The sequence below is a fragment of the Colossoma macropomum genome, unplaced genomic scaffold (genome assembly GCF_904425465.1).
Source record: "Colossoma macropomum unplaced genomic scaffold, Colossoma_macropomum, whole genome shotgun sequence".
NCBI lineage: Eukaryota > Metazoa > Chordata > Actinopteri > Characiformes > Serrasalmidae > Colossoma > Colossoma macropomum.
Genome location: NW_023494791.1, coordinates 18280041 through 18302528, shown reverse-complemented (window position 1 = coordinate 18302528; position 22488 = coordinate 18280041). Strand labels below are relative to the sequence as shown.

The window sequence follows — 22488 nt, the reverse complement described above, 5'->3', positions numbered from 1 at the left end:
CCATCCCATTCAGCTTATGAACAACAGCTAGCTCAGGACACAATCTGTTATACCCATCCATCAGGTAAGAAGTTTGTCTTTCCAAGATATCTTAAAATATATGTAAAATTTGCCATTCATCTAAATCGTATGCACAGAATTTTGTTCAGATATCTGACAGCTGCCTACCTTTTCTGAAGAAAACTGAATGAGGAGCCCACCTGGTCTGAATCATTGACGGTGATCTTCAGGCCCCTCAGGATCTCTCCTTCTGGAGGATGCTCATACATGGTCAGCTCAAACATGTTCTGTGGGCCGCTCTCTCCATAAAAGGTAGGGGGATGGTTATTCAGGTCCACAACTCGAATGGTTACAGTGGTGACAGAAAAGTCCATGAGATTTCCTTCTGCATTCACCTCTGAAGCCTGATGACAGAGAAATTTGGTAATGTTCAGGAATTGATCGCAATGCAGCTATTTGCAATACCAGTTTTACCAGACAGAAGAAAAATGAAATCTAAAGAAAGGAACATGAAGTTCTTCCTGAATATTCCATTTGTTTGCAGTGATATACTCCTACTTTGACTTCTGCTAACAGTCCATTACACTGATAATTTTTTAAAAACACAACAATTCGGTTAATCAAACAATTTGAATTTGGGAATTAGATGGATATGATAGAGGTTACAATAAAATTTTGCAAGAGATCAGCAGTAGAAAAATAATACAAAAACAATTAATTAGTTAATTATTCAAGCAATACTTAAGCAATGAAGCAGCTCATGTGTAGATGGTGTGACCAACAAGTAGACTAAATATGTTGATCCTACCACATTAGTTTGTTCAAGGCAAAGACAAGTTCATCAACAAGATGAATCATGTGTCAAAGAATTTCACAACAAAGCAAGAGATCAATACATTAACATACACATTCAACACATTTGAACACATTTTAGAGAGGAATTTTACAGTGAACTTGCAGACAGAGTGAACTTTAAAGAGAATCAAAACTGACCTTGACTTTGATATTAAATATTTCTCTTCTCAAATGGGCTGGATAAGCAAGCAGAGTGATGCATCCGCTTGTTTTGTTAATGCCAAACACACCATCGGATCCTATAAAAAAATGCATAAAACACATGTTCAGCAACTGCAAGGAAGTATAAACAAATTTAAAATAATCCCGTCTTCTAGGAGTTGCAACTTTTATGAAAGAGTTGCAGATTCAATATTATTATGCTAAACCTAGATCTACCCAATTACCTAAAAATACAAATGATACATACCACTTTCAATAGAATAAACAACTGGATTAGGATTTTCCACATCTCCATCTTTTGCAAATACAGTGAATATTTCAGATCCCTAAAGACAAAAATAGAAACAATTTAAAAAGAATCTTGCTAAGCTTCAGAATATGGCAATGGTTCCTAATCTTAGACTTTAAAGCCTAGTGTTTTACACATTTTTGTGTTTTCCTCAGCGTAACACATCTCAACAAGCTCAAAAGGGCTTGATAATCAGCTGAAGAGTTCATTTGTGTGTTGCCTTAGGGAAAACACAATATTAGATTCAGGGGACCTGAAGTAACATTTAAGAGGTCTTATTTCATACAGAAGACATAATAACAAATGTCTCACTAACATCTTTCCCTTGAGAGATTATCGTGTTTCCATGAATTACCAAGAAAAGCAAAACTTTTCTTGGTACTTACTGGTGAAGAAACTTCATAGACATAGCCAAAGTAAGGTGTTCCAACAAAGACAGGAGGAGAGTCCTGGCTGTCAATCACATTGATTGTCAAGGTAGCAGATGATGACATCACCTGTACTTTCCCATTATAATTTCCACCTCCATCCTTAAAACAACAAGAGCAATCATGTAAACTATTTTAGCCAAGTTTGTTACTGAGGCACTAGAATTATTCAATCTGCACAAAATCATGTATGCATAATGATTAAATTCTAATAAACCAGGAAAAAAATGACAAATTATCTATCTATCTATCTATCTATCTATCTATATATATATAATATATATATGCATTATATGAATTATCATTGTCTTAATTTCAATAAGAACCCTCAAAGGTTCCTACTGAAGCCTTCATGTCTTCACAGTGGAGAATAATCTGTTTGCTGATGTATGTTTTACATTTGGACCCTGCAGTGAGGTCTCAGCTTCCAAGACACAAGATTTTTGGTTAAACTTTAATAAATATAAAATGCTTTCAATTACTGCAGTATTGTTTTCATGTGACCATGACATCGCTTTCCATCCATTCATCTTCTATTATACTCAGGAGGTCAATGGGTTATATCCTCCTCAAGTTTGAGTGTGTCCAGATGTTCAAAACTGTTGGTTTATTTTTCTCACAGCTTATTACCTGCCTTGTTTAGATCAACCATCTGTCTTGTTTTTGACAGTTCCTGAAGTTTCTGTATGGTGATGGATGATATAGTGATTTCAGATGGTTCAAATCATATTTGACAAACAAGCAGTTTCTTTCTGTGTTGGGAAATCATTCATCAAAAAATGTAGCACTTCCTTTTGGAGTTTTAGAGAATGTGATCAGGAAACGTGAGAAAAATGTTCATTGCTTTGTTGATGATACACAATTATACATTTATATTCCGCCTGAAAGTCAAGACCCTGTCGACAAGCTAATAAATTGTTTGTCAGATATCTCTCAGTGGATTTAGGGAATTGTTTGCAGGACAAAACTGAGATACTGATGCTTGGTAATAAATCTCAGCAAAACTGACTTGTTTAAAAATTGGGCCCTTTTGCATCATATGTCAAATCTGAATTACGAAACTTGGGTGTCATTTTAGATTCTGATATCTGTTTTTGTCTTTCATTCAAGTAATGTTAATAAGGTTACATTGTGTGCTAAAAAAAAAACTTTTCATGCATTTGTTTGCAGAATTGTAACAGTAACAGTACAGTACAAGGCGTACACAGAGCAATAAGAGTAAGGCAATCTGGAATCTTCCCAAAAAACTGAAGCTCATCTGTTAGACAGCTCAACTTGAGAATGTATCTGTGACTGAAGAAAAAAACAACATAATGCTTGTCTCACCTTTGCCACTACAGTGACGAAATGTGTCCTGGACCTCTCATAGTCAAGGTTCTCACCCGGTTTTATCCTCAGCACTCCACTATGGCGGTCAATTGCAAATTTGCTGTTTGGGTCATTGCTCTAGAAAGGACAAATGCAGTGTTTTAAAAGCTTAACTGTGTATCTGAAACAGACACTAATGCAAATCAGATTTTGTCCTTAATTGTCATATATCAGAGCACTTTCTGGGGTCAAAGAACAGGATCACACGCTAGCTGAATAGACAGTATTACTATCATCACTGGGCTTTTTACAGCAAGTGGATTTTGTCGGTTCAGGGTAGCCATACAATGTGTCATAAAGGGGCAGGTGAAAGCTCATGTGTCCAGATGTGCTGTAGCTGCAGTGTCACTCATGTCCTTGTACTCTGAGGACAATCTAGCATCACCCAACCACCCTCAGCAGAGCAAAGCTGCTAGCTAAGCCTCTAGTACCTGACACAAATGTAATAGTAATTTAATCCCAAACAGAGCAACTGCATAGTATGCTGGACAGCACAAGTCCAGTGTCTGATATGTTTATAGAGTGGTATTATTTTATTGTAGCCAGATTAACGCTCCGATCCTCAGGTTTTACAAGGGTTTTCTATTAAAGGTTTTGAGGGGAAAGAAAGTGAAAAAAGGATACATGTTGATGAGTCATATATGCACACAAATGAGCTCTGTGCTGACCTAATGGTTGTAGAAGGTAGCAATCTGTTACCTGAAGAAAGTAGGTGACAGATCCGCCTGAGCCTGTATCTCTGTCCACAGCCTGCACTTTGTAGATACTGCTGCCAGATGGTGTGTTCTGCATATAGTGGGCACACACAAACACACACACACACACACCAAAAGAAATTCAGGGTTTCACAAAATTCTGATTTACAATGTAAAGAATATATAATAAGAATATAGAAGTAGAACGTCACATCCATTACCTCTGGTACATCCACAATGGAAGGCATGTTCTGGAACTGTGGTCGCTCATCATTGGCATCCATCACAAACACCCTTACCTTTTCAACTACCTTAAAAATATTAAATAACATCATTGGAAAAAGGCGCCACCAACTCAGATCTTTAACTAGGGGTGGGTGATACAGCAAAAATACAACACCATGATACTTCAAGAAATTTTCAAGATTAATAATATGTCATAATATTTTTTTGGAACATCTGCTTAGTCAGAATGGACGAAAAAGAAACCTGTGGTGCCACATTTAAAAACACTAACAAAAACTACAGTACTAAAGTACAATGATTTTTATTCGACATTTCATATACTGCAATGAACTAAATCCAGTTAGACAGGACTATTTATTCTCTCATTGTTATAAAACTTGCAGTTCTTCAGTGTTTTGAAGGACTGATAATATCCAAAATATGCGCAGAAAAAAATGTGATATATTGTGATGTAAATTATTACGACAACATAATAGCTACTAGCTTTTATTCAGTAATTATTATTATAACAGCCATAAGTTTCAGTCCACTCACTTTATTAAGGCCATCTGAAATACTGACAAGAACCTCAAGCTCATCATGCACCTGTAATGACAGGTTAACAAATTGAAAATTATATTTGTGTTTGTGCCCAGAGTCCCATTTTATTTGGACAGCCCACTACAGTGTATCAATAGATGTTCAAATAATTAATGAACTATTTGGCAAAACTCAGTTAACTCTCAACAGCAACAGGTTTAGGGTAAAAATCTGAACCAGGGTTAGGTTTAGGATCAGGATAAGGGGTTAGGTTTACGTTTTGGTTTGAGGTTAAGGTTAAGGTTAGGTCCAGGGTTATGGATAGGGGCAATTAATCTGAATTTATCAGATATTGAGTTGAATGTAAGTTAAAGATAGGCAAGATAGGCACATAAAAAATCTGCAGTGGGCTATACAAATAAAGTGTTACCATTCTTAGAAACTATTATTTGTTTGCTTACCTCTCTGTCAAGCTCCTCGATCAGGGTTACTACTCCAGATTTTGGATCAACACGAAAATATTCTTTAGATCCTGGATCAAAGGACAGGCCATATCTTACCGGCTGGCCCTCTGGATCCGTTCCATTTAGAACATATATCTGTGTTCCTGTAGTGCAGAAAAAATGTCCCAGAAATCATTCTATGGCACCACAAAACCATTCTTAAGAACATGATAAACTACATCCATCTTTTCTCTACATCAACCTTTTCTCTATTCACATTTGTTTTGTTCTGTTAATGTATGCTCACTGGCCCCTTTGATGGAAAAACCTGCCTTGTAGATACACAGATCCTACTTGCTGGTTTACAGTTAGAGACTGCAGCCCATCCGTGTCTTGCACAATATGTGATAATCATCTATGAGCCCTTCATCAGTGGTCAGGTCCTGACCTCAGAGACACACTTGGTCGGATATTTCTGAGTAGTGAACAACTCTTAACCTAAGAGTGACAGCGATGTGTATAACCTTCTACACCACTGTGTCTGAGATACACTTGTAACAGCACATAACCACTACCATGTTAATGCCCCTCTCCTGTTGATTTTCCGCCACACATATATTCTCAGATCAACAGTGTTCCTGTGGTCAGAAATCAACCAATGATGAGTGACACAAAGGGCTGACAAATGGTGCATGAGAAGAGTCTTTAGTATTACACCTTTAGAGATGATGTAAACTGGACCTTACCCTGCCTAAAACACAACAGTCAAGCAATCTGTCAATCTGACCCAGAAAGTGTTCGATGGTAAAACAAAACAGTAATACAGAATCAGACCTCTAGTCTGCGACAGAACGGTACAGCTGCTGGACAGCATTCATGTTAATGCTGTCTACTGGCAGCCAGAGAACACGTCAACAAGTGACATCAAGCAGTTTAAATCTTCTAATGAGCTGCAAATGTGAGCACAGACACAGATGTTGGTTTAATCTGTAGTGCTCTATTTATTCAGGACAAAGGTAGCTAAAGGAGAACACTGTATAAAATATTGGTAATATGTTATTTAAAGGCTACCTACATAGGGCCTTCATTACACATGCATAAGTAGTGAATAACATATTTAAAAAGCAATAGTTGAGTATTTATGAACAGATTATGTCAGTATTCACAAGATGAAATGAGATGGTTTATGGAGTAAATAACATTTTATTGACATTATTGACATATTGATATATATAAAAATACTCCTAATAAAATACCACTTGAATATTCTACCTACCAATGAACACTTCTATCTATGAACTATTTCTATTAGGAGACCTATGATGTAGCAGAGATAAAAACTGAGTTAGCTTTTCATGTCTGCAGCCACACAGAACTGCTTATTATAAATTGACTTCATGTAGTATAACTCAAGTAGAAACATAAAAAAAATGTACAAGTTGTTTGTAAATAGGCCTCTGCTTTATAAGTTGCATTACTTGGGAATGATGCTTCATAGTGTTATGAACTCAACAAACGTTTGTTTGTTTAGTTTAAAGGCCAATACATCAAAACAACACTTCATAAAACATATTTTGTCATTTTGTGAATACTGACATAAGCTGTCCATTAATACTCATACATACATACATACATCATCTAAACCGCTTATCCTTCTGGGTCGCGGTGGGGTGCTGGAGCCTATCCCAGCTGTCATTGGGCGGAAGGCAGGATACACCCTGGACAGGTCGCCAGTCCATCGCAGGGCAGACAGACAGACATACACAGTCACACCTAGGGGCAATTAAGCATGTCCAATCAGCCTGACTGCATGTTTTTGGACTGTGGGAGGAAACCAGAGTACCCGGAGGAAACCCACGCAGACACGGGGAGAACATGCAAACTCCACACAGAAACGACCCTGGTCACCCGGCCGGGAATCGAACCCAGGCCATTTTTGCTGTGAGGCGACAGCGCTACCCACTGCACCACCGTGCCGCCCCATTAATACTCAAGTTTTTAAAATACTTTATACACTGCTTATGCATGTGTTATAAATGCCCTATGTAGGTCACTCACTTACCTTTTTGTGTATCTTCTGAAAGACTGAACAGTGCCATATTGCCATTGTTACTGTGGGGTCCATTGTCATAGAAATATGGTGCATAATCACCCTGTGCTGTGGAGGTATAAATGTATGTCAGACAAAACAAAAAGTGTAGTTATTTTTAACTAATTGTAGTTTTAACGGTTGTTTAATTGTTAATTATTGTTAGGCCAACTAAATCTTAACACAGGACACAGTTTTACATGCAACATAGTATACTGACAACACTGAGCCACCCTCTTTCTATCCACTTTCCTAGGATTACTGCTCCTTTTACGTCATATAAAAAGAAACAGCCACTGCCATAATATATCTATGCGCATATTTTACTATCATTTCATGAATCCATTCCCCTTGAGCATTCTGAACCAGGAAAAAGAAACATTTTTAAAAGTTTGTCAGTTTAATTTAATTAAATGTTCTACCAGATTCCATGTGTACTCACTTGCTACTGTTCGAACAGGTACACAGATAATGCAAACGTAGGGGAGAAACAAATACATACAGTATAAGCAGTAAAAAATGACTGAAGTACATTCACAGAAGAACATTATTACTCAAAAAGATCTTCAAGATTAGATGTCCCGGAAGAATTCTAAATCAAGACAAACTCTCTGAATGAAATACTCACCAAAGCAGATATGCACTAAAAAGCAAAGCGGTGAAAAAAGTATTCCTTTATCAATTTTCATCCTAAAAAAAAAAATAAAAATAAAAAGGAAAAAAAAAGATGTAGGCCAAGAAAAGCACTAGCAGAAAAAGCTAAGCAAGTGTCCCTCTGAAGGTGTTTATTGCAGACTGAAAGGAGCTAAAGCAGATGCTAAGAGCCTAATCCAATGATAGGTCTTAGCCTGGGAACATTTTTAGACCCCTTCCCTACCTCCACGCTTTTAGCACATCAGCTAATGCCCGCAACAGGGGCTCCTGAGCTGCTCCACTCAGATGACATTATAAATGTTTTACAACAGTATACATGCATGAGTGTTGATTTGTCAAATGTAAGTGACCTTAATGTGTAATATTAAATGCCAGAATGCATGTATGATTTGAATTTAAAGTTATAAAGAGTCTATAATCTACTTCACTGCAAACTCATCTTCTAACTTACACAGTAAGTTAAAACAAACAAACAAATAAACAAAAAACTTCAAACTTGGTTCTTATAGCACAGGAGCTCTCAGCCAAGATTATCAACTAGGCCTCTAATTTTAGTGAACTAAAGATATACAAAGGCTATGTTCGCATAACCAGGCTGACACAAATCCGATTTCTGCCTTAATGTGACACAGATCTGATTTTTTTCACAGCAGTGTGGACCAACAAAACTGATATTTTCAAATCCGACCTGAGCCACTTTCATATGCGGTCCTAGTTTGCATAAACATTTGATTCATGGGACATTAATGAGAATGCTCAGACTGGAATTCATGCATTTTTTTTCCACTGCGCATGCGCCATCATTCAGAGTTAAGGAGGCAGCAGTGCTGAACCTAAAGCCAGTGCCGGTAAAAAAAAAGCATAAAGCATCCATGCAAAAGCATCAGACCCTTTTTTTGCCACAGACTCTCTTTAACAGTGAACAGCTGAGAACAGTTTAGAGGCAAATTATCTTTGCAACGAAGGCTGTTCTGTTCTATTGGTTACCTTACTTGCTGTTCATGGCGCACGCAGTTCGTTCATGTGACGTTATTGATTAGGATGGTGTATACAGGTCCTTTCAGGTCACAGTGTCGTTCACATTGATGTCAGATTTGACTCAGTTACCTACATAAATGTGAACCATCATGGTGGTTCACATTTGTGTAGGTAACTGATCAGATCTGAGCAAAAAAACATCAGAATTGAGCAATGAGGCTTGTAATGTGAATGTAGTCGAAGTGGTAGCCTGCAGGAATTACAGGATGAAAGAAAATAACTCATAAGGCATTTTAGAATTTAGATTTTAAAGGCTCCCCAGTCCCCAAATATGGAAACTAATCTAAAAAAAACCAACAACCCGTTTAAAATTCATTGTTTTTGTGATGTCAAAAAAATCTAAGCATTTTCATACAGTCATACGCAAAAGTTTGAACACCCCAATCAAATTTCATGCTCTGTTGATTTGAAAATTGTGAAAGTAAGTTAGCATATCCTCTGCAGGGAACAAACTTTACATATTGAAAGAAAACATAAAATAAAAAATATGGCATAACTTTTACACAGGTGACATTTCATGTACCTACAATCACTATTTATCAGCAAATAAACAGTAATTGTGCTCTAAAATGTGTAAAAGTGTTCACTGCATAGGATGTATTAATTTTGTTTTCTATTCAGAAAATCAACAAAACATGTACTTTGACCAGGGGTGCCCAAACCTTTGCATACGACTGTATATCTGCCTATTCAGTCTACAGCAGTAGACAAGGAGCTAAAGTGTATTAATGTGACTATCATTCACAACCAAATGCAGAGTTGATGCAGACATCAGAGCATCAAAAGCTATACTGTATTTACCATATTGTGTACTGGAGGGAGCTGTTCTCTCTAGTACAGACTAGCAATAAAAAGTGAATAAAAGTTATAAACTACATCAATTTATTTCTCAACAGTGGGTCTACTCATCTAGGTCAGTGTCTCTCAAGGTCAAAGATACCCCCTTTACAAAGTGTTTAAGAAAAGGAATACACTTAATCTCTTTGTTTGTCAATCCAATTTGCAGTGAGAGTAGGGGAACTCTCGAGTAAGTTATGTAAGGCTTCTCCTCAGCCCTCAGTATTATCAAGATATAACAGCCCCCTCTACACAGCTACCACCTTCACAGCTCACATAAAAGATCACTAGAACAGGTTTATTATCATATTTCAGAGAAAAATAAGTCATCTGATCTTTTGATAACAGATTTGCCTCTGTTACACATAAAGGAAGTGATAAAGCAGATGGTGGATGATGATTGAAAGTCAGAGTCTACATTACATCTCACTGTAAACATATCTTACTCATACAGTAAGCTAGAAAAAACAAAACACAATTTCACTCCACATTTTTGTTAACTACACTCTTAAAAAAGATGGTTCTTCAAGGGTTATTTTGCATGATTAAAGGGTTCTTTGCATTGTGAAAGGGTTCATTAGACTGATGGAGAATGTGCTGTAGATAGTTCTTCGTGAAACTGTTCTAAAAACGTTCTATTTAGTGCCAAAAAAAGGTTCTTCTTTTGTTACAATGTCAAGCTTGTAACAATAGAAGAACCTTTTTGGTGCTATATAGAACCCATTTTAAAAAGGGTTCTATATGGAACGATTTACAGCACATTCTTTATCAATCAGAAGAACCATTTCAGGATGCAAAGAACTCTTTAATCATGGAAAGTGTTCTTTGAGTGTTCATGGTCCTATATAAAACTATTTTCTTTACTGAAGAACTGTTGAGGAACCATCTTTTTTTTAAGTGTGTAGGCATCTAATTTTACTGAGCTAAAGATATTCATATAGCGATAGCCGACCCAAAATATGCGACAAATGAAAACAATTCATGAGGCAATTTAGAATGTACACTTTAAATAAACATATCAGAACCTAACTATGGTTTATTATCACATTTTACTGCAAAAACAGTCTTTTGGTTTTAACAGATTGACTGCTTCTGGTTTGCATAAATGAAGTGAGGACGAAGATGGTCTGAGGGGACGTTAATGTCTAAGGTCCCATTCAATATCCCTGACTATGACTTGATGTTCCATGGCCTATTAAAGCCTTACATATGTGTTCAGTGTTACATAAAAAGAGAATACATTTTTCTTCTTTTTGCATTGTAACTAGCCTCCCTCTTTTGACTGTATTACAATTCTATGGCTGTTTTTGTGGTCACTGTTTGTTTGTTCCACCAAATCTTGGGGGGGGGTATGTCATTAAAAATGCACCATGTTTTGACACATTTCTTTTTTGTATAGTTGTGGGATGGAATTGTTTTTCCATGACTAATGACAAATTTTTATTTTTAAATCATTTTTGTAACGACAGACCAAGTTACAGATATTTTGTTGAGGGTCACACCTTACAGACAACCAGGCTAAATTATAAAGAATAATGATACTAAAAAGGTATGGTTTAAATAAACAAATTGCATACATGTTTAACAATATATATATATTTTATTTACAAACAGCATTAATTTCAGAACTTTAAGGTATGTCTTTTTTTTTAATGGATTTATAAAAAAGCAACTATGTAAATGAAAAAAGGCACACCTGCCAATTTACCTCAATCAACATTTGTGACTGTAGCTCTGCTTTCAGGTTTAATTTGCGTGGAGCAGGCAGATGGCAGGCAAGCAGATTAACCCAGTGTAATCCTTCATCATCTCGCAGTACTCAGGGCCAGTCTACTGGGACAAATAAACCAGAGACAACTCGCCATTTACATCAAGGACAAGACTGACAAGCTGAATTCAAAGCATATTCCCCACTTTAGTTATACTAGTGAGATTCACAGTTTTACAGATGATCAAATTATCTATACTGAGGTTTGTGTATTCAGCTTCTACACTTTTACTAAACAATGTAACTGGACAATATGATGAAATACAACTGAATCAAAATCATATTTGATGGCTCTTTGTGATGTTACATGTATAACTTATAGCTGAATATAATCTACTATGGAAAAATGTGAAGGAAATTTGTGTCAGTCTTTTGAGCAGTGATGATTATATACAACACATTACTATCAATGACACAGAGGTCTGCCACTTACCAGAAATATTCTCATAGTTTCTGTGTAAGTCAGTATTATTATTATTATTATTATTAGTAGTAGTAGTAGTAGTAGTAGTGGTAATAGTAGAGATAGTAGTAGTATTAAGTCACTTCTACAAATCTGATATCTTAGATGTAATAAATTGCTCCACATTTCGCCAAATCATCTTATTTCTGTATATGCCCAGCGGTCTTCAAGTGACCACAGAAAGGCTGGTTTTACCTATTTTGTTTCGCATCACTAGAATAACATGTGCAATACTAATTGAATACTAGACAAGGATCTCCTCTTTCATACTTTTATTCCATATTTTGATTTTACATACTAAATCCATGCCTTGCTAAGTGAAAAAAAAGAAAAACATCATCTGGTATTTAAGGTAATATATCAGCTTCTCCTTAAAGACTGGCATCACATATTTCCTTGTTTAAATAAAGAATGTTCAGTTGCAAGATATCTTACACAAGTTACAGTTTGAATTTTGAAAGATCATAAAAGAAGGGATTAAGAACAAGACTCTGGCTAAGGCTGTGGACAACACTTATGAAATGTAGAAATCAAAATAACAAACATAAGAATAATGTGCCAAAGAAACTCAATATTTACTTCAGAGATATTAATAAAATCTGTCTCATGGCAATATTTCCCATGTTGCTCTGGGAAATCCAGACATTTCTTAATAAGATCACATTTTGAGGATATACAGTGTAAGTACTTGTGCATTTCATGAGTCTGAAACACCACATGATTATCAGTGATGTAGTTTTACTTATTTATTGAAATTATATTTAAAATCTATCCACATATAAATTTGGGTTCAAGCAGTGCATTTTTCCTTAAAAGATGGAACAGAACTACATGTTTTGATTTCATTTGGACCCTTTTCCGAACTATAGTAAGAAACAATAAACAAATAAATAAATAAATACATAAATAACCATATATTAAGCTTATTTCATTATTATAATCTCAAAACAGAGGCATTTGTGCAATTCTGTTTTTTTTATTACAGATCATCTTTATTTTAAAGGATGTTATAAAGAAAATAACCAAAAAAAAAACATCATTTTGCATTAACCTTGCACTGTTGCTTTTCTTGCAGCAATGGTTCTTTAGTTCACTTTCTCCAAAAATGCTGAGACTTTCTTTTTCTCTCATTTACATACACAACAGTCCATTGTTTTCTGTTAGTTTTATGGTGTGCTATGTCATTTGGAGAAAAGACAAACATTTAATCAAATATAAACACAATACAGTGCCATAATAGATCATGTCAAATAGAACCTGATTCCATAATGAGTTAACTTCTCTTATTACTGTTACTTTTACTAAACATTCGGCATGACGTGCTGGACTGAAGTCCTGGATTAAAAAAAAATAAATAAATCTATGCTGTCTATATTACAGTATGCCAGTGCTCTAAATATGTAACCTCACTCTAAAACTGGTGTGTGAGTCTGTATCGCTGTCCCTTAGTGCCCTCAAGTGGTCCTCTCTGGTAGCCCACTGTACTGTTTTTAAGTGTTTTTTAAAGCTGTCTATCTAGGAAGGTCTACGGCACAGTTTTTACTCACCATGCAAAAACCATTTAAGCATGAAATGGTTCTATATTGAACTCTAAATGAAACTATTCCCTTTATTAAAGAACCTTTAAAGAACCATCTTGTTTAAGTGGGTACTGTTCCTCTGATATTGTTCATCTGATTCAACTCCCCAGCTAATTCAGAAGCCCTTTCCTGACTTGAGTTAGGTGTGCTGGAGCAGAGTTACTAGTAATACTAACCTGTGAAGAGCAGGGCTACTTCAGGACCAAGACTGAGAATGGACCTAGAAAACAAATAAGCAAAACAAAGTCCCTCAGCTGCTGGGATGCTGGACCTGCCTTCATAAAACTCTCTGATTTTGTTCCATTTTGGTCCATTGTTTATCTCGTCATACACCTGGATGGATGTAAACCATACATCCTTAAGAATGCCAGCTTTCGCTCCTTTCCCTCTGGAATCAGACTAATCAATGTGAAGAGAGTCGTGAGGGGCTCCTGAAACAAAAGTATGCTTGTGAGCACTACCACAGGAGGCTTGGACCACGTGACGGCGTTTCCAGGGGTTTCCCAAACTTTGAGCCCACCAAAAAAAAAACAAAAAAAACCTTTGAAGCGGTGGGAAGGAGTCGCGCGGGGGAGGTTGGGGTTCACAGAGAGATATAGGCCGGTGTGTTTCCACATAGGCTACAGTTAGCAGGAGGCTACATGAAGCGTTGGGTTGTTTCTATGTTGTTTGGAAGCACAGTCTTAAGTCTTTTCCATTCTTTACCTCATAAACCTTCATTTAGAGCTCATTTGGGCAAAACTTCTAATCAGTTCATCTGACTGAAGACGCGTGCACGGATAAAATCGTTTTCTGAAGTTACGGTCGAGTTGTGCTCTTTCTCCTGACTGTACCGATGCCGCTCGTTTGGAGTTTTTAAAGTCGAAGCAGCGGCGTGTGGAGCGCGAGCCAGATGCTGCCGGGCGCGCGACTGCAGCCACGCGAAAGCGCGTAAAGCGAGAGAAAGGTAGATATGGCCTCAGCACTGTCGGCATAAACACGACAACCCGCTATTATTCAGCGGTTTAATCTTCAAAAAGTTGCTTCAGAGTGGAACCAGACTTCTTGACTGACCGAGGCTTTAGTGAGTCATGCTTAATAACACAGTTTCTGGAATGTGTGCCTTGATGTAATGTCTGTGTTTGTGGCTCGACAACGGATAGCCATAACGATGTTCCCTCATGTTACTACTTGTGAGATTTAACACACTAACCTATTTTAACGCCTCTATAGAGCCATGGCTAACTCCAATTTGCTTCCCTCACAAGCTCTTCTCATATACACCAGATGATAGTCTGAGCTAGTGTCTGATGGACTAAAAACTGTGTGAATGTTTTAACTCTGTAATCTCATTTAGGCTACTGCTCATTTTCCATCTGTGTAATTAGCAACTCCAAACTATGGAAGCCGTGATAGCCTTATTGCTCGGACTGGCCCTTGCATGAAAGGCGGTTGTGGCGTTAAAGGGAAATTCCACCAATTTTTTCAAAATGTCTGCATAATTAAATCATTACGATGTAAACAGAGTCATTCAGAGTGGTTAGATGTGAAATGCTCCATTCTAGAGAAACTGACCGAGTCACAATTGTTCACAGCGGTGGTTATAGGAACCAGATGTCTGGAGGGTTTAATGACAGTAAAAGCTACCTCAGAGAAAGCCATTACACGAAATGGTTACGTTATCCGATTCCATAGAGACGGTATGATGTTGATGATGATGTTTTTGGCATAGGCCAAATAGTACTCAAATATTATATTACATTATATTATATTATATTATATTATTTACTTACTTACCTTTATTTACCATTATCAACATTACTTGGGAATTTGGAAAGGTCTATCCAAAAGCCGTCATGGACACTGTGACCCTGTTACCACCATTATAAAGAAATCTGAGTTGGGAGGTTGCATCTTTTCACATCTAAACACTCTGAATGACTTTTTATAACTCCACCACTGATTTATGCAGAAATTACGAAATCCCCTTTAACATAAGGGATGATCTGTAATTTTATCTACTGTCATAGACAGATGGATGCCAGGTGGTGCAGGTTTTGGTGTCAGGAGAGTTTTAAAGATTTTCAAGGTTCGTTAGCCTGTATGTGTGCAGGGCTTTATAAAGGTAATTGCAGAGTAACAGTGGTCAGAAGAAGATGATATTTAAGGCCAGTATTTATGGCTTTAGTTATGATTTTTTTTTTATTATTGTTATTTTTGACTTTTGGATGTGTATGCATGTTGCATGTCATTACATTGTAAGTATTGGAAATAATGATAAATTTCACTACAAAATCGGTATAATTGGCACCCTGTAGTGTTTAGTTAACTAATTGTTAATTCCTCCAACAAGGGCTGAATGACAAGTCACACTGTGATATTTTGGGGTTTTGTGATGAATATAGCAATAATTGAAAGTCAAAAATGAGTCAGAAATTAGACTATTTCCAAATGGGTTTTTTTAATCACTTTAGCCAAAGATGGTTGCGTTTAAAGGGGATAATAAAACGAAACAGGAGTTCAGTAGTCTGGTTAGGGCTACTGTGTTGAAATTATATTGCTAAATATTGTGATTGCAATATATCTACCAATATACTTAAAACACATTAGCAAAACCTTGATGTGAAATGGTTAAAGACTGGCCTGCATGATTTTGACCAATTTTAATTGTTGAATAATGTAAATGTGAATGCCTTGATGTATCCAAATAATCGAAGAACATCTATGATTGGCTAAGATGCTTGCAGCACACAATAAAGCATTCATTGATTGGTTAAAGGCTAATCTGTATATTGAACACTACGATATCTGTATTGCATAGGCTGATTCGGCAATAAAGATTAAGAATATATTGTGCAGAAACATCCATTGTTTCACCATATCAAGAAACAGTACACAGTATCAATACTGTATACACATCCTTTAATGCGTGGTTTACTTAGTGAGATACTGGCTGAATTGATATTCAAAGAGCCAACAACAGCTCAATCAGTTAAAAATGCCCCATACTAGCCATTAAAAGAATAAAAATCAGTCTATGTACATGTACTTGTCCCGTGTGCCTGCCATCCCTTTATCCTGCCTCCACCACAGCCCTTCCCTTCCACAGCTGCACCCTGTGGACCCAGTCGGCACCAGCGAGCCTGTCACTAGTGATAGTGGATTTATCTCGCAAGAGAACTCCCTCTAAACAGTGCCTGTCTCCCAGGAGGCGCCATCACGCACTGCTGAACCGCAAAGCGCTCAGTAATGAAACAAGACAAAAACACAGGGCTGAAACATGCTCCCTAGACTCACACAGCTTACACCTCTGATACTGATTCCAGCTTCCACCTTGTGTGTCATGTTCCTTGACACAAAATAGCACTAAATTATTTCAGTGGAACAAACAAAACTGCCCCACCAAGGGATGTTCGTGTGGTTACACTATGTGCTATGTCTACTGTGAATGAACAAACTTATTGACCTCTTAACCATTTTGCCTGTATCACTCAATAAAAATATGAGGAACTATGTGCTAACAAACTAAACACAGGCAGTTTAAAAATGTTAAAATTTTCATAGCATACGTTTATTGTCAGATTTTTTAATCCAGTTATAATGAAGTATGTTTATGTAAATAACTGAATTGCCATGTTTCTCTGTCTCGCCTGCTACACGTGATGCCACTTTCAGACTGTGAGAGCAGCCATTAATGTAATTTGTATGGGGATGATAAACAGAGTGATGTCCGTTTCTGCTTCAGCAGATCATCAGATTTGTCAAACGCTTCAGTGGGTTTTGAATATGTAAAGATCTCAGCTCAGCCGCCGCTGCTGACAGTTTGATGGCTATGGCATAATAAGCTCACATAATTGGTTTATATTTACTTACAGTGCAAACTATCATTCACTGACGGCCTGAAAATTGTGTCTTTTCCTAAATGATACGCTTTGTGCAGATAATTTACTTACTTGATGGACCCAAATAGTGGAAAGATTCTGCCTACATTTTATGTCACTTAATGTACATTTCATGTCATTGACTGTTGGTTTGACTCTGAAACAGTTAGAAAAATATATTTGACAGTGTGCCACATTTATACAGTTTCAGCTATTATAATATTGCAGGCGGCATCCCTGAAAGACTGAGACATTGGTTAGAAATTTTTTCCCTTTTTGCAGAGGAGGATCTTGGTAATGGTGCGGGAATTAGGAAGATAATTGTTGCTTATGTGCTTCAGCTAACTAACTTTTGTTATACGGCTGCACAATATATAATTGTTAACTGTTATCACAGTATTGGCATGTGCAGTACTCATACTGCATGTCAAAATAATGCAGCACAGTTGTTAACCATGTTATATCAAGTATTTACAGTTGCGTTTTAATATTTCACAAGGCATCTTCCAGCTTGCAATCACAATATATTTTATCGATATTCTGAGCCCTACCAAGTTGTCAGGAGAAATATCAGATGCTGAGTTAGATCAGATTTACATCAGCCCTTTAATTCCAGTTCAATAATGGGTAATTCATGTACTGCTGCTGTATCTGTGCTGCCTGCCTAAGGTGTGAGGCTGATTTTTAAATCATTTATAGATTTTAACACTGAATTTGTATTGAAAGTAGCCTGATTTTTGTTTTTATTCACACATATGAAGGGACCTGTTTCTTTAAGAATACGGGATTCACATTGTTTATAAAGCAAACTTTTAGCCTAAACAATGGATTGATTATTTTGTTCATTCATATTTAAGTATTTCATATTTGTCACAGAACAAAAATCACTGGATATTTAATGCATCAGTACTATCTATTTTACAAATGGGTAGTGTCTATGTATGTATATATGTATGTATTAAAGTTTATTAAGACAAACAAGCTTTTCAAGTGATACTCTATTGATTAACAGAGTATATACATAAACATAAACATCTTAAATACCCTTAAAAAATTATGCCTTTTTGAAACTGAGGTACATACTGGAAGTTCACCTCAAAACCCATCCCCCACACCAGGCATTTGAGGAGCAAATAAACACTGTGGAATGTGAGGGTTTGAACCTTCACTGAAAGAGTCACCAATGTGTTAGCCTGGACAAACTTTATCAACAGTACTAAACAAATGCCTTCAGTGACAGCTATCTGAAGAGGGAGCTTAATATAGAAAATCATGAGCTCATTTAGAGGCCTTTGTTTTTCAAAAACGACACCTTTCCTGGTGTATTCTGGCAGATAACATGGAATCTTATACACATCAAGTACATAATCTTTACATTTAACAAAATAATGTCCATCAAAATATTCAATACATTCTTATACACACAGAATAGAAGGGGCATCAGAGTGTATTACTTAACTGCTGCTCTCATGGGCCACAGTCTAATGCTCGGTTTTCTTCAAGACAACAGCTTGTAGAAAATGCTACATTTGCGTTTTTTGGCTAATATACTCAGTAGCAGCTCTTAAACAAGAATGAGACAGTGTGCCACTGAAGGCATTTCAGCTCCTCACTGAGATGAGTGGGGAGGTGATGACAGAAGTTGCTGTTTATTTGGTATAGAGGAACAAAGCTGAGGTTGTCTGAGTGTGCTGGCTCTCTTTGCTGTGCTAAGTGGTCATGAATTCTCCACTGTCAGTAGTCTGCTTCGCTGCACGTAACCAGCAGTCTAGTTGATTTTAAGCATTTTCTTTTGGGTGTATTCTGTACAAAGTTAAACTGCACAAACACTAAGTAAAAAAGTACTTTTCTTTACTGCAGGTCAACTCTGTGTCATGTCCTGACCTGAGATGAACCCAAATGCTGTTCAAGTCAGCATCTTAGGTGTGGCAACAGTAAACGGCTGTTCCTAAAGACTCTGGAGGGATTTACACTCCACCGTCTTCAACACAATCCAGTTAAAGAATGAGGAATAAATATGCTATCCTTGTCATCTGCATTGTGGCACTCGTCATCATTGAAAAGGAAAACAATATCATATCAAGGTGAGTTATTCGATCCACTCCCTTTTAGACTATTTTGATGGCAATGTAGTGACAATGTTGTTTAGAATTCAAGTGGAGTGCAACTGTAAATGGACTGGAAATGGTCCCTTATCAAATACTCAGATGTGGCTTTGCAAATATTTGACAGTCTTTTAAAGAAATACTCACTTTCTAACCTAATCTCTATCTGCAACCTCTATATCGTTCCATCAATTACCACAATGATTACTCTGCAGACAATAACTGTAAATTTACATTATTGTCCAAGCTTAGATTCAAGTCAGTGGGTTTTCAGTTCCTTTCTAAGTACAGAGAAGGTCATAAAAATTATTGTCAATGGTAACTGACAGTGCAATACAGATGCAGCAGGTGCAGACTGGGTTGAAAAATCCTGCAGTATTCTTTTATTTTTTTTTCTCTTACAGGGTCTCTGAGAAGCTCACACTCAAGCAGACAGCACAGACTGCAGGGCCTCCGTCATTCTACAATGGCTCCAGTGCACCTGTTGTCATGGACTATGATGGTGAAATGAGTGAAGAGAATGCCACACGGCTTTTAGAGGCCGATCAGGGTGGTCATAAACACATCCTCTTGTTGGCGGCCACACGTACTGGATCTTCCTTCGTAGGCGAGTTCTTCAACCAGTTGGGGTCCAACATGTTCTACCTCTTCGAGCCACTGTGGCATGTTGAGAGGATGCTATCACAGGACATGGACATCCCTAATGCCACGGTTTCATCTTTGGCCTACAGGGATGTGCTGCTGAGCCTCTTTTTGTGTGATTTCTCCTTACTGGAGCGCTTCATCAGCCCACCTCCTCAGGAGCATGTCACCCCAGCTCTGTTCCGCAGAGAGTCCAGCATGGCTCTGTGTGAGGAGCAAGTCTGCACACCAGTGGTAAAGGATGTGTTTGAGAGATATCGCTGCAAGACACGTCGGTGTGGACCCCTCAACCTGACCCTAGCAACTGTGGCCTGCCTTAGTAAGAAATACAGAGCTATCAAATCAGTAAGGGTCCGGCAGCTGGAGACACTTCGCTTACTAGTAGAGGACCCCAGACTGGACATCAAGGTCATACAGTTGGTGAGAGACCCGCGTGCCATTCTGGCCTCTAGGATGGTTGCCTTCTCTAGTAAGTACCAAACTTGGAAGAGCTGGGCGGTGAATGGAGAGGTGCCCATAGAAGATGAAGAGGTGAAACGACTCCAAGGAAACTGCCATCAAATCCGCATGTCTGCCGAGCTGGGCCTGAGCCGGCCAGACTGGCTAGAGAACCGCTACATGCTAGTGCGCTATGAGGACATTGCCAGGTATCCCATGCAGAAAGCAGCCGAGATGTACAGGTTTACTGGGATTCCCTTCACATCGCAGGCCAAGGATTGGATCCTTAAGAACACGCATGCTTCTGAGGTTACCAGTGGAGTATACTCTACGCAGAAGAACTCTTCTGAACAGGTGGAAAAGTGGCGCTTCAGTATACCCTTCAACTTGGTACAAGTTGTTCAAGACGTTTGTGGACCAACTATGGAACTGTTTGGATATAAGTTTGCTGATAGTGAACAGACACTGGTTAATAAGTCTGTTAGCTTGCTTGAAGAAAAACAATTTAATTTATCATAAATTGTTTCCTGTTTTGCATGTTGTTTGAGGTACTAAAAACCAAGACTGACACAAGCAGATATGTAGCACACTGGAACGCAGGTGTTACTGTGGTGCCTTCAGCTCTCATTTTGTGGTTTAGCTTTAATCAGACAAAGTGCTTTCAGCTGAGTTTGTCTAATTGAGATAATGAATGATTATTTCAGTGTATTTGCTGCTTGTATTTAAAAAGGGTTCATAATTGTTCCAGTGTGTCTGTGTGTGTGTGTGTGTGTGTAAAAGTGTGTAGCATATGAAGTTCTTGCTGTTAGTCTTTCAACTCTAAACTGTGACCGTAGGCATTTAGTCAATGTCAGTGAAGGTTCTTGACAAAGAACTGCTTGACTAAACTTGAAGTGTTCATATTTTTGTTTTACTGAGCTGTATGTTGTTACTATTGGCAAAATGTTATCAGAAGTCACTGCTTTTAAAACAGTATACATTTTTAACAGTATACATGACCTAGGCATTTGTTACTCTGGGAAAGGCAGCATTTTGTTGAAGCATGAAGGACTCTGAAAGTGTACAGTGTTCAGTGAACACAATGAAGGCATTATTTTCCAAAAATAAAAAAGAAAAAAGAAAGAAAAAAAGCCAAAGAATGAAACAGACTTCTGCACATGCAAACTAATGGACTGTAATGTTTTTCGTGCCTTTAGTTGTTTCTGTACATTTGGTACAATGTTTTAAATGGATATTTAATCAGTTAATTGAAGTGAATGCTATTAAAAGGGATCATTTTATTTTGCACCAAAAATTGAGTGTCTGTGTTCTACTTCTGCAAAGGGGTAACTCAAGGATTAAGCTATTCACCAGGGTATATTTTGTTTTTTCCATCTGAATCCATACGACCAAATCGTAAGGCATATTATTCAGTAACTGCATGAAATAAATGTAAATTTTTATTTTATTTAATTATTTATTTTTTGTAAAAGCTCCCCTCAAATTAACAGAAAATGTGTTTTATGATCATACACATTGCTATATGCTTACAATTTACTGCTGAAAGCCAAAAATCTTAGACGGTCTTTGTATTATTTTATAAAAATAGTTCTTACAGAGTATATCACTGAAGAGACAACATCTGTTTATAGTTTATAGCCCAGATTTGTGGAAAAAAAACTGAGTTCAGCTTCTTTTGTTTTAAGGGTTTAAAATTACATTACCCATCTATTTGACTGGAATGAAGACAGTTACAGCTCTCATATGACACCCACCTTTTGAATGAAGCTTATGAAATATGAAAGTTATGAAGAATATGACGAAGTGCGTTTAGGAACCACCGGTGGTCCCAAGGAGTTGAAAAGGTTAAATAAGAAAATCTGAGGAGATTCTGATAAAGAACTGTTCTTGACATCAGGCAGAGTAAACTCATGCAAAAAGATATGATAGCTTCATAGATTTTATAGCTTAAGATGCTGGAGTCAGATTCACCTCCTCACAAAAATCTTCATCAGACAGTGACTAGCTTA

General features: G+C 37.3%; 2 protein-coding genes across 6 annotated transcripts in view; one reads left to right on the top strand and one right to left on the bottom strand.

Annotated features, from left to right (window-relative positions):
* cdhr1a (cadherin-related family member 1a) overlaps positions 1-22488 on the bottom strand; it is a 52129-nt gene that overhangs the window by 8237 nt on the left and 21404 nt on the right. The window contains exons 2-15 of one of the 5 annotated variants that reach the window (XM_036574226.1): positions 13611-13654; positions 11332-11453; positions 7723-7784; positions 7537-7542; positions 7068-7163; positions 5024-5169; positions 4578-4628; positions 4019-4108; positions 3802-3888; positions 3061-3180; positions 1693-1836; positions 1265-1343; positions 994-1094; positions 201-404 (exon numbers count right to left, since the gene is read on the bottom strand). In XM_036574226.1, the coding sequence (XP_036430119.1) occupies positions 201-404; positions 994-1094; positions 1265-1343; positions 1693-1836; positions 3061-3180; positions 3802-3888; positions 4019-4108; positions 4578-4628; positions 5024-5169; positions 7068-7163; positions 7537-7542; positions 7723-7783 (1185 nt within the window). In that variant the 5' untranslated portion in view covers position 7784; positions 11332-11453; positions 13611-13654. Of the gene's footprint in view, positions 1-200; positions 405-993; positions 1095-1264; positions 1344-1692; positions 1837-3060; positions 3181-3801; positions 3889-4018; positions 4109-4577; positions 4629-5023; positions 5170-7067; positions 7164-7536; positions 7543-7722; positions 7785-11331; positions 11457-13610; positions 13655-22488 lie in introns of all 5 variants that reach the window. The other 4 variants (XM_036574222.1, XM_036574223.1, XM_036574225.1 and 1 more) reach the window with 4 other exon arrangements.
* Positions 19195-21183, top strand: chst3a (carbohydrate (chondroitin 6) sulfotransferase 3a). Its single transcript, XM_036574227.1, has 2 exons — positions 19195-19378; positions 19804-21183. Exons 1-2 carry the CDS (start codon positions 19299-19301, stop codon positions 20996-20998), a joined length of 1275 nt encoding a protein of 424 aa, XP_036430120.1. The 5' UTR covers positions 19195-19298; the 3' UTR covers positions 20999-21183.

What these genes read in the sequence shown, in the direction of transcription:
- chst3a (XM_036574227.1), top strand. Translation starts at nt 19,299, where the DNA reads ATGAGGAATAAATATGCTATCCTTGTCATCTGCATTGTGGCACTCGTC. An exon ending in GAAAACAATATCATATCAAG is followed by an intron (nt 19,379 to 19,803) that starts GTGAGTTATTCG and finishes TTTCTCTTACAG; the next exon opens with GGTCTCTGAGAAGCTCACAC.